At 41.8% G+C, this 17763-nt stretch overlaps 1 protein-coding gene and 1 long non-coding RNA gene across 2 annotated transcripts; both read left to right on the forward strand.

Moving 5' to 3' along the window:
* Positions 1-1781: 1781 nt before the first annotated feature.
* LOC112256354 (transmembrane protein 33) lies at positions 1782-8987 on the forward strand. The gene is made up of 8 exons (XM_024429541.2): positions 1782-1950; positions 2663-2734; positions 5913-6007; positions 6416-6603; positions 6976-7043; positions 7287-7420; positions 7606-7689; positions 7821-8987. Exons 2-8 carry the CDS (start codon positions 2684-2686, stop codon positions 7948-7950), a joined length of 750 nt encoding a protein of 249 aa, XP_024285309.1. The 5' UTR covers positions 1782-1950; positions 2663-2683; the 3' UTR covers positions 7951-8987.
* Positions 8988-15231: 6244 nt separating this feature from the next.
* On the forward strand, positions 15232-16741 carry LOC112256355. The gene is made up of 2 exons (XR_002954393.2): positions 15232-15848; positions 15976-16741. It is a non-coding gene; the product is annotated as an uncharacterized LOC112256355 (long non-coding RNA).
* Positions 16742-17763: the final 1022 nt, after the last annotated feature.

Below are 17763 nucleotides of genomic sequence, written 5' to 3' on the forward strand. Positions count from 1 at the left end.
TGGCTGTATATATGGTGGAACTGATGGCTGTACTGTTGGCTTTGCAATGGGTAGAGGAAGTCAAGTCAGACAGAGTAGTTATTTGCTTTGATTCATGTGCAGTGTTGATAAGTCTCCAGTCCTTTAGCTCACGTAGCAGACAAGACCTGCTTTATGACATACTACAAACCCATGGCAGGGTTAGACAGATGGGTTAACAGACCAGATTTACTTGGTTCCCAGCCCATGTGGGGATGGAGGGGAACGAGGCAGCTGATGTACTGGCTAAACAAGCATTCAGTAGTGGAGATATTGATGTTGTAGTTTCAATGAGCAAGGCAGAGGAAAACATCCTGATATGGACCGTGACCAAGACTAAGGAGATGATTGTGGACTTTAGGAAAAGGAGGACCAAGCATGCCCCCATTCTCATCGACGGGGCTGTAGTGGAGCAGGTTGAGAGCTTCAAGTTCCTTGGTGTCCACATCAACAACAAACTATCATGGTCCAAACACACCAAGACAGTCGTGAAGAGGGCACGACAAAGCCTATTCCCCCTCAGGAAACTAAAAAGATTTGGCATGGGTCCTGAGATCCTCAAAAGGTTCTACAGCTGCAACATCGAAAGCATCCCGACTGGTTGCATCACTGCCTGGTACGGCAATTCCTCGGCCTCTGACCGCAAGGCACTACAGAGGGTAGTGCGCACGGCCCAGTACATCACTGAGGCTAAGCTGCCTGCCATCCAGGACCTCTACACCAGGCGGTGTCAGAGGAAGGCCCTAAAAATTTTCAAAGACCCCAGCCACGCCAGTCATAGACTGTTGTCTCTACTACCGCATGGCAAGCGGTACCGGAGTGCCAAGTCTAGGACAAAAAGGCTTCTCAACAGTTTTACCCCCAAGCCATAAGCCTCCTGAACAGGCAATCAAATGGCTACCCAGACTATTTGCATTGTGTGCCCCCCCAACCCCTCTTTTTACGCTGTTGCTACTCTCTGTTTCTCATATATGCATAGTCACTTTAACTACACAATCATGTACATACTACCTCAATGGGTCCGACCAACCAGTGCTCCCGCACATTGGCTAACCGGGCTATCTGCATTGTGTCCCACCCCCACCCGCCAACCCCCTCTTTCACGCTTCTGCATAGTCACTTTAACCATATCTACATGTACATACTACCTCAATCAGCCTGACTAACCGGTGTCTGTATGTAGCCTCGCTACTTTTAAAGCCTCGCTACTGTATTTAGCCTTTCTTTTTACTGTTGTTTCATTTCTTTACCTACCTATTGTTCACCTAATACCTTTTTTTTTGCACAGTTGGTTAGAGCCTGTAAGTAAGCATTTCACTGTAAGGTCTACACCTGTTGTATTCGGCACACATGACAAATAAACTTTGATTTGATGGTGCAGAGATGGCATGAGTAGTGGAATAGAGACACCAAGGGTAGGCATCTATTCCAAGTACAGACGAAAGTCGGGGAGGACGGAAGAGAGGAGGCTAAGATTACGGGTAGGACACAGCCAGGATGAATAAGACTAAATGTGATAGGAAAGCATCCAATTGGAAAGTGTGACTATTTACAGGAAATATAAACAATAGGGCATGTAATGATACTGTGTGGGCAGTATGAGAGGGAAATAGAAAGGCTGAGATCCAGTATGAGGGAGAAGTGGATACGGGAAATGAGTTTAAGGAGTACACTGAGTAGAACGTCATTAGATACAATATTCTCAAATATTTTGAAAGGAAACGGGGCTGGCAGGTGGGATTTAGTTTCTCCCCGTCTCTGGTCCATACTCCAGTAGAGTAGGTGGCGGTAATGCACCATAACGTTGGCTGCCAACCCCCGACAAAAACCCCACCGAATAAGAATATCGCTGAGTATTTAGCAAAATTAGCCAACAAAATAACAGAGTCATTGATGAAACGGCACATCTGACGTTGATCTCGACAGTTTCAGGTAATTTTCAGAAAATAAAATATAGCCTAACCCGAATTGTTCGTGTTAGCCACATGGAAGCCAGAAGGTCCACGCAGAGAATATTTAAGATAGTTTACGGTACATTACATGCTTGGTAGCTAGTCTAGCCAGAATTGAGCTAGCTAACGATACTAGCATTAGCTAACAAGCGTCAGAACATTCTAGAGTGTGAAGGCGGTCATGCGTTAGCTAGCTTACATTAGGCTAGCTAACTTATTTACCGGGATTAGCCAGTTTGATAACGTTCTCTCAATTAACTCAATATATTAAAGCCAACACATTTGCTTGCTAAGTACTATAGTTGGCTAGTTATCACTTCCTGATCTGTCTCACGTTGGTGTGGCTAATAATTGCTGTCTAAGTTAGCTAGCTAAGCTAGTTGAACAGCGACTTTTGCTATGTTCTGACATTGCTCCAGCTGAACCAAAGATATTGATGCCCGAACTGACAGTCATCTAACGTTGGCTGGATGAGTATGTTGGGTAACGTTAGCTTGAATCAGTTAACATTTTAGCTGGTTGCTTTTGACGTTAACGTCCGCACTCGGCATATGCAAAAGCAACTCATGGACGTGTGTTTAAACTGATCAGCGTTTTCATTCTTGACATTTCTTCAGAGTCAAGTGGGCTTTCTATGTCAGGGTGCTGGAAGTTATTCATTAAACGGCGTCTTTGTTTCCTTTTCTCTTCAGGGGTAAACGAGAGTCAAAAAGATGGCTGACACAGAGCAAACAAGTGCCCCTCCCCCTCAATTAGGGCCAGTGGTGAGTAACCATGTACTTCTACTTCATCGCGATCATAGATTGTACTTGTTAAGATTGTACTTGTTAGGCAGGATGTATACTCTGTAGTGTAGGAGCACTGTGACTTCACAACACAAATTTGGCTGCATGTTGTAATTTTACGCACTCACCAGTATGTTTTGTTACGGACGTTTGGTTGAGTATAAACCCAGCTTAAACCTATTTTATACATTGTGCAAGTACTCAACTCAAGGACACTTATCTACACTAATTGATAGTGATGCACCGATATGGCCGATATCTGATATTTTCCTTGCCAAAGAAAATGCTATCAATATTTAAAAAAAAATTGCAGCCTTTAAGCATTCTAGTACAGTTACAATGCACACGGACGCAACGGTCTAAGGCACTGCATCTCAGTGCAAGAGGCGTCACTACAGTCCCTGGTTTGAATCCAGGCTGTGTCACATCCGGCCGTGATTGGGAGTCCCATAGGGCGGTACACAATTGGCCCAGTGTCGTCCGAGTTTGGTCGGGGTAGGCCGTCATTGTAAATAAGAATTTGTTCTTAACTGACTTGCCTAGTTAGATAAAGGTTACACACTCCACACTGACCAAAAAGTTTTTTTTGTTTGCATTTACGCATGTCCCCATTACCAGTAAAACACAATTAAAAAACCTATTTCTTTCACTTACTTGCTGTGCTGTTTCGTTGTTTATTTGTTAGTTTCATTCTCAACCAGAATTTCTATGGAATGCCGTTTGGGTCTTGGCGTGTCAAAAAAGATATGTCAAATAACACTACTTGACGTGTCAGATAAGCTTGTTGACCAATCAGGACCTGAATATGACTGCATGTCACGTAATAATTTAACGCATTCATGATTTTTTTTTACGTAGGTATTACACATTTATTACACTATCACTTGTATTTCATATGTCACCATGATTCATTGATACGTATGCTATAATGCTGCTAAAGTTGTTTCAAAATTACATCTGTTTCAGTAGCTATATAGTTAGCTAGCTAACTATATAGCTTGGTGTCATTATCTAAAATAACCCTAATTTATAAGACCGTTCTTATTTGATTAATGGTTGTCGGACCCATATGTGAAGCTAGCCACAATAGTGGACAAAAGTATGTAATTGACAATGATGCAAATGAATACAAATAGTAGAATTATGACATAATTGAACAGATCATGCTAAACGAGGTTGGAATGTTATATAAAATCAGCAAAAGACAATAATTTGTTAATTTGACCAGTCTGTTGAAATCACACTGGATGTATTATACATAAGAATTGCATTGGGGGCATACTTAGTTCACTGTACAGCCTTACCTGTGGATCAATGACATGGGGTATCAGTCTACTCCGTGACACCCAGAGAACATTAGCACCGTAGCTCTTATTGTGGGACTCTGAAACAACTGTGAATTGAGCCACATTTATTGACAACCTATGTCTATTGAACGCTGTTCCTGAGGGAAAAACAATACTGCGTAGATGTTTTGGAGTCTGAACTCTGAGGAGGATGTTGGGGGGGAAAAAATATATTGAGTAGACTGATAGCCCATTTCATTGATCCCCTATCCTTAGGTAAAGCTGTACAGTGCAATATGAATGTCAATACACACAATAGGCTGACTGGGGAGGGGATTTCACACAGTCCCAGTCCCACGGTATAAGAGCTAAAACACAAATCTTTGCGTGACCTCTTCAGTTGTGTTCTGTGGGTGTCACAGAGTAGACTGACACCCCATTACATTGCTTCACATTCCAACCTTGTTTGACATTATATAGTTTAAATATGGCATGATTCCACCAATTGTGACCTTCTGCATCACTTTCAAATAGGTACTTTTATTTTGAAGGCCAACCGCAAATTAAACTTTTGTGCCAAACCCTTATTGTAGCTAGCTTCACAACACATACCCCAGTCCGGTCGAGCCTCACTAGCCAGAAGTTAGCTGGATGCTTATAATGTTATAATGTTAGCTTTGGGAAACAGGGTTAAGTAGCTGGCTAGCTATTTATTTTCATGAACTGAAATTCAATTTCAATAGGCGAACAACAAGTGGCTACCTAGCTAATACTTACTCACAAGGATTCCTAAATCATTGCTAAGAATAATGAAAATGACTGCAGTTTCTACTGGTCATTGTTTTCAGGCTGGTTGTATTGGTGCTAGCTAGATACCCCAGAAGTTGCGGTTGAACAAATAAAGCTTCATTACCAACGTGGTATTATAAACGCATAGATTGTGGCCGGTGTTTGCTTGTTTGTAGACTCTTTTTTTTTTACAGCTTTGACTGTGCTACGCATAGTAGTGGTGGCGCTTGGCTTGCACGTGCAAATTCAGAACAAACAACATTCTATAATAGAACTGTGTTATTTGACATGTCAAATTAAAAGCTTATTTAACGTGTCAAATGGTGTTATTGGACATGTATCTTTTTTGACACGCAAAGACCCAAATGGTGTCGGGAAGCTAATAGCATTGCCGCTATTACTGTGCAACTCCGGTAGGGTAACATCTGAAAAACGCACTTGGTAGTGTGTACCGGTGCTCAACTAGTCGCGAAAGCCAACATCACTCACAACCGAGAACGGTTGATTGTCAAGGGCAATGAACTCTCTTATCTTGGCGTTAATGAATTTCGCCTTTGTGTTGTCTTGCTGAAATGTTGTTCCTACTTTTTCAAATGACTGCTTGACTTGACTGTTCGATCCACACAGCAGACATTGTGGGCCAGGTTAGGAATGCTGTGTTGCACGTGTAGCGCAACATTTTACGTGACGTCATGTACCTACATTATATAGGTATGCACGTCGGCGTTAAACTAGACATCGGGCCGATACCGATGATGGCATTTTTAGCTAATATCGGTCGATTCCGATATGTTCACCGATATATCATGCATCCCTACTAATTGGCTGTCCTGTGCAGTTGTATTACAAAAACATGCTGAAGTGTGCAGACCCAAACTTGTAGTGCAATGCAATTGTGAAGGTAATTGCGTCCTTGTAGACATTATTTTTAAAATCTTTTTTTGGGGTCTCACATTTTGGTGTATTGCAGATCATTTGGATAGTGCTCAATGATACAATGTAGGCTTTTGGATGGTGATTTTAAAATATATTTTAAGTTTTTCTAACCTCATGAACTTGAATGTACTCTATTTTTTTCACAGCAATTCATGTTGGCTAACAAACTAGAGACGGCAATGTGGCTCTCACGGCTCTTCACCATCTATTGCTCAGTAATGTTCATTCTACCACTCTTAGGGTAAGGGTCAATGCTCAGATGTTTTACTTTGTCTATATCAGGGCTCTCCAACCCTTTTCCTGGAGCGCTACCATCCTGCAGGAGGTTTTCAGTCCAACCCCAGTTGTAACTAACCTGACTCAATTTATCAACCAGCTATTGTAGTGTGCAGTTTGGGTTTTGTGTTATTGTTAACATTAACACCTGGGATGTTAGCAACAATAGCTGACGCAGAACTGCAAAATTAACAATGTTTTGCTGATGTCATTATCAAATGAATGTCTTGAATGGTCAAGTGATGCCACCACATATTCAATTTTGTAGCATATTGTCGTCCAAGTTGTTTCACCTTTTTGATACACTGAAATGTAGTTAACTAGTCTGAGTTCCCTCAAAGTAATGCATTTGTTTGTTTTCAACTTTTTCCAGACCCCAGGCGGCTGCCAATTTCTACCAGCGTGCACTGCTGGCCAACGCCCTCACCAGTGCTCTGCGATTACACCAGAGGCTCCCCCACTTCCAGCTCAGCAGGGCCTTTCTAGCCCAGGCACTCCAAGAGGACAGTTGTCACTACCTGCTGTACTCCCTCATCCTGGTCAACTCTAACCCCATCACAAGTATCCTCTCAACCATACGTAAAGGCTTTATCACAATAGCCTGGTCCCAGACCCATTTGTGTTGCATAGCTGAATCCCAGGGTCATTGTCATGTCAGGCTAATGTAACCATGCCTTGGTGGTTCTGTCATAAGGGTCTCAGATAAAGCTAGAGCTTGGTATATCACCACAAACTGGTTTGGGGAGAATGCTAATTGGTAATGCAGGAAGGTTTTTGTAATGCTTGGGGTCATTGTTTCAGTTATGCAAATCTACTAAACCTATTTTCCTATTAACAAGAAGGCGTTGCTTGAACACTTTGAAGCTGCCCTTTAATGTCTTATGCGTTGTTGTTCATCTTAACTGCTGTTTGCCCTTTAACCGCTGTCTACAGTGAGCATATTCCCAGTCTTCCTCTTCTCGTTGCTTCATGCAACTGCCTACACAAAGAAGGTTCTTGATGTAAGTATCCTCTCTTGATTGCAAAACATTTAAATGTTAGTGAAGCCATAAAAAGCCAGTTGGGTAAAGCATGGCCAGCACTTGAAAAAAGGTATTTTGTGATTTGGATGTTGACAATGACCTTTATCCTCCATTAGGCATTTCTCATTTAGGAAATTAATGGAAAAGTAGTGTGTAAGGTGCTCTTTAAGTGCTAGTTTAATCATTATTTGGTCATCCTGATGTATATTATTTCCCTTGTAGGCAATGGGCCCCAATAGCCTGCCCTTTGTGAGGAACTTCCTCAACAAGCTCACAGCCAACCAGCAGAACATCCTGAAGTTCATCGCCTGCAACGAGATCTTCCTCATGCCAGCCACCGTATTCATGCTATTCAGGTATGTCTATTTCTTGGTACATTTCTCTGCACATTTTAATGGTACCTTAGACTGAAATCAGAGCTTTTTCCCTTTTTGTCTGTCTTGCAATACCAGTATGCACTGAGATAAGAATGAATTGATTGTCCGTCCATCTGCCCCCGCCCAATCACTTGATTGACTCGTGGTTTTTGTTGTGTTAACAGTGGCCAGGGAAGCTTGCTGCAGCCTTTCATTTACTACAGGTTTCTAACTCTCCGCTACACCTCAAGGAGAAACCCATATTGCCGGTAAGTAGCCTCAATTGACTTCTGTAGGTGTAGTAATTTCAATATTTTGGATAATTGTACAATAAGTAAATATGGCAAATTGCATTTCTCAAACCATAATTTCCCTTCATCTCCCTGTCCACCCTTCCCAGCACCCTATTCTCAGAGCTGCGGATTCTGCTGGAGCATTTCATCATGAAGCCCGCCTGCCCAGCCTTCTTCAGAAAGATGTGCCTCAACAGTATCGCCTTTATGAGTCGCCTGGCCCCCACCGGAGTGTGACCTCACTTCCTGTCCCCCCCACAACCACAGTTTGTACTGTAAGGGGTGTGGCGACATGTCAACTCGAAAGGGACCGACGAGCAACAACAGAGTAAAATACATTTGAATGTTACATGTCAGGTCTGTGTTCCTGCTGCTCTGTTCATTTGCTACAGCGGAGGCTTAGACTCAGCCTGCGATGCACTGAAAATCCCCCGATATTTGTTTTTTAAATGGCTTTATGGAGTAGCTGGACACTCACTCACCCTCCTCCACCCCCCTTTCTCTCTCTTTGGGAAGAACACCAGCTGACTATCTGTGTTCTACTTCTAAGGATTGACCTTATGATGGTAATTGTCTTTGGTCTGTCCTGTATGATTTATTTATTTATGGAAAATACTTGTTCTTCTCTTGCAAAAAAATATTAACTTCTGAGATTAGATATTTAATTTAAATTGTACTAATATTCATAGTTGTAATCATTCTTTTTTATTAATCATTGTTTTTCGAAGGCAACGAGATGTCAGTTGCTCTGCGATTTCTACATCCACCAATTCCATTTTATACATTTTTTTTTCATACGTGGAAAGCATCGGTTGTTATGATAGTCTTAACATATATTTCTCTTTGAAATTCAAATGTGATCTATGCCATGTAACTCACTACTTGGTGTTACATGGCACTGAAAAGAGAAAGGGGAATACCTGCTGTACTTCGGAAGACTTGAATGGTACAAGGACATGCAGTCAAAGGATTTATGCTAAAAAATTAAACAGTTTCACTATACCAGCAGTTCCTCAGTCTGCACATGGTATGCAGTAAATGGGAAGGACTAGGCTGGCTTCAAATGCAAGTGTATAGTTGCATTTTGAATAGGTTTTCTAATTTAAAAATGTCTTCAATTCAACTGATTCGTGGCTAATACCCCTAGTTTTACAGTTCACTGCATGCCCACATTGCCATGTTAAATGTATTTATTATTTACTTGTAGAGAAACCGTTTGTGTAGATCTGGAATAAATTCATCCATTTTAAATCAATAAAATATTAAAGAAATGACCTTGTTGAATGACATTTGTAATATTGACTAATATAAACATGATTTGTATCAATTCGTATTTTTTACTCCTTTTTGGAGCGTCAGGGATTAAGGTCTGCTTGGTTTGTCAGTGGTTGATCAGCGCTATCCGGGAGCCAACGGCGTTGGTCCCATGAATGTTTATTTTAGAACGCTTCCGCATGGAATTATTACAACGTTAACGTAGCTACTATCGAGGAAGACACTGGACCACGCTAAACCAATCAGAATCTAGGTTTAATCTCACCATCACCCAATGATCTTGAAGCTTCTTCAAACGACATCGTTGTCCATGGTAACGGGTCCAGTGTGCTCAGATGCTAGCTCGACAACGTGAATTTGCTACTATGTCGATAAACTAGCTAATTTGAACAACGACGTGTCCGCTATATGGAATATATTAATGATACTGGTCCGTGTGTCACGTGGATTTCGAGTAACGCAAACGAGCTAATGTAGCCAACTAGGGGTGTGTTCGTAAATTTAGAGCGTTGTCAGATTGTCCGTTCGTAAACTGGACGTTCTGGCCGAGAAGTAGGGTTGATCCGAGCGTTCTGACTATGGGGCATACTGACCTCACAACGGCACCCAAGCTAACTGGCTAACGTTGGCTAGCTACTTCATGTCACACATGGAACACCTCAATAACTGTTGCTGGCAACAATTTCATAACTTTTTTTTGCCAACGTTTACTGACACCCGCCACATTTGGGTGTTGAGCGTTCGTAGATTCTGCACTCAAATGAGAGCGCTCGGAAATCGGAGTAGAGAACCAGAGTGAATTTACGAACGCACCATAGGCCAGTAAATCCCTACTACAGAATAATCCCACAGAGTTGTACTGTTTTTGATAATCTCATTCAGACAAAATATTTTTTGCTAATTTCGGATGTTAGCCTAACCTGCTCCAGAGAAACTACTCTGCAGCTGACCCTGTGCTGTTCGGTGGGATGGGTACCATGCCCTCAAAATACAAGTTTCCATTGTGTAATAAATAAGGTTTCAATCTATGAATGTTTATCTTTTCCAGCCTGTGTCCAAGACATTGCCAGGGCAGAAGATAACCAGGCTGGAACTTGATGAGGCTCTTGAAACCCCGCAGAAGATCTTTGTGTGTGTGCTGGCTCAGAAGTGAAGGGATACACCATTAAAGTCAAAAAGTTCCTGTCCTTTGAGGCCAACCTTACAGAAAGCATTAATTGCCATGTCATTTTTTAAACTTTTCGATTTGACATAGGTTACCTTGCCTCGGTTCCAGGCCCTCTACACATGTTCGTTATCAGTAACGAACGGGACTTGGGAGTATGGTGAAAGTATAAGGCTACCTTTTATTGTGAAAGAGACTTGGAGCATTTTTTAATTGGTGTATAAATAAGGGGAACTGGGTGTTTTTTTAATGCGTACAATGTGTTTTGCAGGTACGTTTCAGACGCAGACCTTTTTGTATGTGCGAGTTACATCTACAACCACTACTGTGAATGCAAGGACCAAGACTACTACCTGTCCGGAGACAAAATCAATGACATTGTGTGTCTGTCTGCTGAGAACTTGGGCCGCATTGTCCATGTGTTGGCATGTCAAGACAGTTCTCAAGAGTGTTGCAGGTAAAGATTTTACCACACGGTCTATCATTTAATCCCATTTCCATACAATCCAATGCTTGTTTTCTAATGGGTGAATGGAAATTAGTACTTCAAAGAGTTTGTCGTTTCTTGCCCATAGGGATCTGAGCTATTGTATGATATTGAAGTCCCTGGTCCTCCCTCAGTTTTGGAGCTGTACAATAGAGATGGAGGCAAGTACAAAACTCTTATACTGAACTCAAATGTCAATTTCACACATCCCTGTACTTACAGTGCCTTCAGAAAGTATTCACACCCCTTGACTTTTTCCACATTTTGTTGGTTACAGCCTGAATTTAAAATTCATTACATTTAGATTTTTTTTTGTCACTGGCTTACACACAAAACCCCATAATGTCACAGGGGAATTCTGTTTTTAGAAATGACTAGAAATGAAAAGCTAAAATGTCTGGAGTCAATAAGTATTCAACCCTTTTGTTATGGCAAGCCTAAATAAGTTCATGATTAAAAATGTGCTTAACGAGTCACGTAATAAGTTAAATGGACACACGTTGTGTGCAATAATAGTGTTTAACATGACTTTTGAATGACAACCTCATCTCTGTACCCCACACATACAATTATCTGTAAGGTCCCCCAGTCGAGTAATGAATTTCAAACACAGATTCAACCACAAAGACCAGGGAGGTTTTCCAATGCTTCGCAAAGTAGGGCACCTATTGGTAAAACATTTAAAAAGCAGACATGGAGAAGTTATTAATTACACTTTGGATGGTGTATCAATACACCCAGTCTCTATAGAGATACAGGCGTCCTTCCTAACTCAGATGCCGGAGAGGAAGGAAACGGCTCAGGGATTTCACTGTGAGGCCAAAAGTGACTTTAAAACAGTTACAGAGTTTAATGGCTGCGATAACTGAAAACTGAGGATACATCAACAGCATTGTAGTTACTGCACAATACTAACCTAAATGACACAGTGAAAATACGGAAGCCTGTACAGAATAAAAATATTCCAAAACATGCATCCTGTTTGCAATAAGGCAAATAAAAGTAAACCAGCAAAAAACGTGTCAAAGAAATTCACTTGATGTCTTAAATAAAGTGTTATGTTTGGGGCAAATCCAACATAACATCACTGATTACCACTCGTCATGTTTTCAAGCATGGTGGCGGTTTCATGATGTTATGGGTAAGCTTGTCATCGGCAAGGACCAGGGAGTTTTTTAGGATAAAATTAAACGGAATAGTGCTAAGCACAGGAAAACTCCAAGAGGAAAAGCTAGTTTAGTCCTCTTTCCAACAGACACTGGGAGACAAATTCACCTTTCAACAGGACAATAACCAACAATAAAACACAAGGCCAAATATGCACTGGAGCTTCCCAAGACAATACAGAATGTTGCCGAGTGGCCGAGTTACAGTTTTGACTTATCGGCTTGAGAATGTATGGTGTGATGACCCTCCCACTCTGTCTGCCGAATCCTTTCTCTTTGCTCTCGTTTTCCTTAATAGGATGTCGGTGGGCGGAGCTGGGAGGGTCGTCAGCGAAATGGGACACGCCTGGGCTCGGGTGTGTCCCAGGATAAATGCACCTCTTCCCCATTCATTGGGGAGACTCTCTCCATGCAGACACCTTTATTTATTTTATTTTTATTTTATTTCACCTTTATTTAACCAGGTAGGCAAGTTGAGAACAAGTTCTCATTTACAATTGCGACCTGGCCAAGATAAAGCAAAGCAGTTTGACAGATACAACGACACAGAGTTACACATGGAGTAAAACAAACATACAGTCAATAATACAGTATAAACAAGTCTATATACGATGTGAGCAAATGAGGTGAGAAGGGAGGTAAAGGCAAAAAAAGGCCATGGTGGCAAAGTAAATACAATATAGCAAGTAAAACACTGGAATGGTAGATTTGCAATGGAAGAATGTGCAAAGTAGAAATAAAAATAATGGGGTGCAAAGGAGAAAAATAAATAAATAAATTAAATACAGTAGGGAAAGAGGTAGTTGTTTGGGCTAAATTATAGGTGGGCTATGTACAGGTGCAGTAATCTGTGAGCTGCTCTGACAGTTGGTGCTTAAAGCTAGTGAGGGAGATAAGTGTTTCCAGTTTCAGAGATTTTTGTAGTTCGTTCCAGTCATTGGCAGCAGAGAACTGGAAGGAGAGGCGGCCAAAGAAATAATTGGTTTTGGGGGTGACTAGAGAGATATACCTGCTGGAGAGTGTGCTACAGGTGGGAGATGCTATGGTGACCAGCGAGCTGAGATAAGGGGGGACTTTACCAAGCAGGGTCTTGTAGATGACATGGAGCCAGTGGTTTTGGCGACGAGTATGAAGCGAGGGCCAGCCAACGAGAGCGTACAGGTCACAATGGTGGGTAAGTATATGGGGCTTTGGTGACAAAACGGATTGCACTGTGATAGACTGCATCCAATTTGTTGAGTAGGGTATTGGAGGCTATTTTGTAAATGACATCGCCAAAGTCGAGGATTGATAGGATGGTCAGTTTTACAAGGGTATGTTTGGCAGCATGAGTGAAGGATGCTTTGTTGCGAAATAGGAAGCCAATTCTAGATTTAACTTTGGATTGGAGATGTTTGATATGGGTCTGGAAGGAGAGTTTACAGTCTAACCAGACACCTAAGTATTTGTAGTTGTCCACGTATTCTAAGTCAGAGCCGTCCAGAGTAGTGATGTTGGACAGGCGGGTAGGTGCAGGTAGCGATCGGTTGAAGAGCATGCATTTAGTTTTACTTGTATTTAAGAGCACGGAAGGAGAGTTGTATGGCATTGAAGCTTGCCTGGAGGGTTGTTAACACAGTGTCCAAAGAAGGGCCAGAAGTATACAGAATGGTGTCGTCTGCGTAGAGGTGGATCAGAGACTCAACAGCAGCAAGAGCGACCTCATTGATGTATACAGAGAAGAGAGTCGGTCCAAGAATTGAACCCTTTATAGATTTCTTTTGTGTGGCCTTTTTGGTTGTTTGCTTTGGCACCTTTCAACACCCCGCATTATCACATTTATGCATGCAAAACACTCACTTACACTACTGATTACACACACATTGTACTTAGTTTACTTTATTTAAAAAATATATTTTGTTATTCCTTGTCTCCACGTTGTCTCCCTTTTGTTATGAACTTTGAGCCGGTTCGTGACAATGGCAAGACTTGAAAATGGCTGTCTAGTAATGATCCCCTACCAACTTGACAAAGCTTGAAGAATTTTAAAAAGAATAATGTGCTAATATTGTACAATCCAGGTATGCAAAACTCTTAGATATTTACCCAGAAAGACTTACAGCTGCCTAAAGTGATTTTAACATGTTTTGACTCAGGGGGTTGAACACTTAATCTAGATAATAGTATTTTAGTTTTCATTACTTTATTACAAATGTTAGGGTGGGTTGCACCAACATGGATTAACTCTTAAACTGGGTTAAATCAAGGTTTATCTATTAATCTTGTTGCACCAAATGTTTAACCTAGTTTCACTTTAAACCTAGGTTAATTTTAATCCTGTTAATCAATCATTTTAAAAAGAAGCAATGCAAACTTAGATTGGAGGTTAATTCAAAACTACCACTTGGTGGTTTAACTGATAAAATGGCAGCATATCTACCGTGTAGAGACCAAAATGACAGAGTTCCTCAGAGAATTATTAGAGACAGGTTGAACCCTGTTGAGTTTTTGATAATGATAAGATACCACTTCTCCAAATACTCTGTAATGCAACCGGAAAGAAAGGTTGCACCAACCATTAAGCATGGGAGTGATAGGAATGTGGCTGTACCCCAACTGCTTCAGCTGCTGATCCGGTTCTACGCAGCTGGATGTTTCCAGATGGTGGATCTTTTTAGACTCCACAAGTCAACTGTCTGCAGGATTGTAGTCCGAGTGTCCAGTGCTATTGCCTGTCTGAAGAATCAGTACATAATGTTCAATCCTACGGAGGAATCAGCTGGATTTTACAGGAGAGGTAGATTCCCAGGTGTACTAGGAGCAATAGACTGCACACACATTCTTATTCCCAACCCTGGTGGTGAGAATGGAGAACTAGTCCGTAATCAGAAAGGTTACTGCTTCATCAACGTGCAGGCTGTCTGTGATGACAAAGGTCAGCTCACCAACATCGTAGCTAGATGGCCAGGATCCACCCATGACAGCAAAGTCTTTGACAATAGTCATCTGGGTGCAATGCTGGAAAGGGGGGCATATGAAGGCCACCTACTAGGTGACAATGGATATGCCTGTCCTGGGTACCTTATAACTCCCCTTTTAAACCCCCAGACACCTTAAGAGAGAATACAACACCTCTCATTGTCAAGTGTCAATGTGCAGCGGTTAGGACATAGAACTGAGTAAAAGACGTACTTTACTTGAAAAGAAACAACAAAATGTCAACGCAGTGTAATGGAATTCTTCATCCTCCTCTGACGAGGAGTATGACATTTCGGACCAATGTGCATCGTGGTACGTGGAACACTGACATACAGACAACGTGAATAAACAAAACAGTCCTGTAAGGTGCAGAAAAAACTAAATAGAAAATAATCACCCACAAAATACAGGTGGGAAAAGGCTACCTAAGTATGATTCTCAGAGACAACGAACGACACCTGCCTCTGATTGAGAAACATACCAGGCCAAACACATCAACACAACATAGAAAAAAATACATACACTACCCACCCCAACTCACGCCCTGACCAAACAAAGACATAACAAAGGAACTAAGGTCAGAATGTGACACGCAGGGAAAACACACCAGCTCACAGAAGTCTTGAACACTAAACAAAGAACATACACGCACAAAACCATATGGGAACTAGAGGGTTAAATAGGGAATACATTATAACGTAATGGGAACCAGGTGTGTACAATCAAAACAAAACAAATGGAAAAAGAAACGTAGATCGGTGGCAGCTAGAAAGCCGGTGACGACGACCGCCGCCCGAACAAAGAGAGGTACCAACTTTGGCGGAAGTCGTGACACTCATATCCTGGCAAGTGTGGGGGAAAAAATATTCCCCTGCCTAAAGGAGGGGCTCCGCACGAAGATGGACACTACACTGACAATCATCTTTGCAGTGGCGGTTCTGTATAACTTAGGCAAGAGACAAGCTACCTGAGGAAGCTGAGGAGGTCCTACCTGAGAGGAATGAAGATGGCCAGGTGCAACATGCTGCCAATGCAAATGGGAATGCTGTGAGAACCTTGATTGAGAACCATTTAGCAGCCTAAGGTGTGTCAAATGTAACATTGGTAACATGTAAAAAGGAATATTATATTTTGATCAACACGTACAATTCCTAATTAGGCTATCTGTATTCAAATGTATAATTTAGACTGTTATTCTCAATACCATACAGGGTGGAACTGGAAGTACCAGAACACAAGAGTGGAGACAAGACTGGAGGATACCAAATCGCTTGGGAAAGCATTGTTTTAATAAATAATTCCTTAAATAAATAAAAATATTCTTTACACAGTGGGCATTTGTTTCCCTGAAGGGGCTTCTGAATTTGCAATAGCTCTTTTTGTAAATTCAGGACCTCAATCTGCAGTAGAATTCTCTCTCTCCAGCTACAAAACATCAATATGAGCTTGGTTCATGTCAGTTCTGGGGCTTTTTGTTTGGCCTGTCCGGTGTTTTTGCTGCTGGCACGCAAAATCCAGGCACTGCTGTTTCTCCATGGCACAGTGTGTCAGCTACAACAATTGAATTGGGCCCTATATGCCCAGCCTTGGTACAAATGATGATGTTATGTGACATGCTGTAACGGGCCTGATAACAGTAACATTGTGAAGTAGCATTAACATTTGTTTTAACGTGCATTATAGTCATTGACATTTACCAGTTATTTATACTTACTAAATATTGGTGGTTCGAGTTGTCCGTCATCATCATAGGGGTTAGGGAGAGGGGAAAACTGCTGGGGAATCATCTCACATATCTTCTGGGAGAGAGAATCAATTCCCTTAGAAGGAGACCCCCTCTGGTCTGAAATAGCCCCCGCCTCTCCTCCGCCGCATCCTTTTTGGCTTTCACTTTTACGTTTTTCGAGCACTTTCATCTGATTTGGGTCCCACTTTTCTTTAATCCGTGTCGAACCATTAAATCTGTCGCATAAAATGGCCCAGGTGTCTTCCTTCTTTTTGACAATCGCGTTGTCTGTCTTTTTGTCCTCCAGTACGTTACTAAATTCCTCCATCAGCTCTGACAATAGTTTTTTTTTCATAAGCGGAGAAATTTGAACTTCTTTGACGTGTCATGGATGACTAGGAGTGGAAGGTAGGAGTCAGGCGCAGAGAGCAGAGGGTTCAATGATTCGTAAATAATTTAATTATCCTGAAAAACGGTCACGCCAAACACAGGGCGCATACACACTGATCAACCCAAAACACAGGGCAAACAATCCAGAGAACGAAAACACATCCACAATCGACAGAGAACACAAAATAATCCCGCACAACCCTAGGCGGGCCTAACAGGCTTAAATAGACCAAAAATCAAGAAACACAAAAGGAACAGGTGCAACTAATAAGACTAAACAAATAGAAAAGGAAAAAGGGATCGGTGGCGGCTAGTTGACCAGCGACGACGACTGCCGAGCAGGCAGGGGAGCCACCTTCGGTGGGAGTCGTGACGTGACGTGTCAAGGTGGCTAGCTGACAAATAAATGCCTAAATAAGTGATGACAATAATACATGACATTTTATGCTGACTAGCTTTGTTTATAAACTAGCGATCTACAGTCGTGGCCAAAAGTTTTGAGAAAGACACATATTATTGTTCGTCACCAAACTGTTCCTGGATGGTTGGGAGAAGTTGCACTCGGAGGATGTGTTGGTACCATTCTTTATTCATGGCTGTGTTCTTAGGCAGAATTGTGAGTAAGCCCACTCCCTTGGCTGAGAAGCAACCCCACACATGAATGGTCTCAGGATGCTTTACTATTGGCATGACACAGGACTGATGGTAGCGCTCACCTTATCTTCTCCGGACAAGCTTTTTTCCGGATGCCCCAAACAATTGGAAAGGGGATTCATCAGAGAAAATGACTTTACCCCAGTCCTTAGCAGTCCAATCCCTGTACCTTTTGCAGAATATCAGTCTGTCCCTGATGTTTTTCCTGGAGAGAAGTGGCTTCTTTCCT

The sequence above is a fragment of the Oncorhynchus tshawytscha genome, linkage group LG08 (genome assembly GCF_018296145.1).
Source record: "Oncorhynchus tshawytscha isolate Ot180627B linkage group LG08, Otsh_v2.0, whole genome shotgun sequence".
In the NCBI taxonomy this organism is placed as follows: Eukaryota; Metazoa; Chordata; class Actinopteri; order Salmoniformes; family Salmonidae; genus Oncorhynchus; species Oncorhynchus tshawytscha.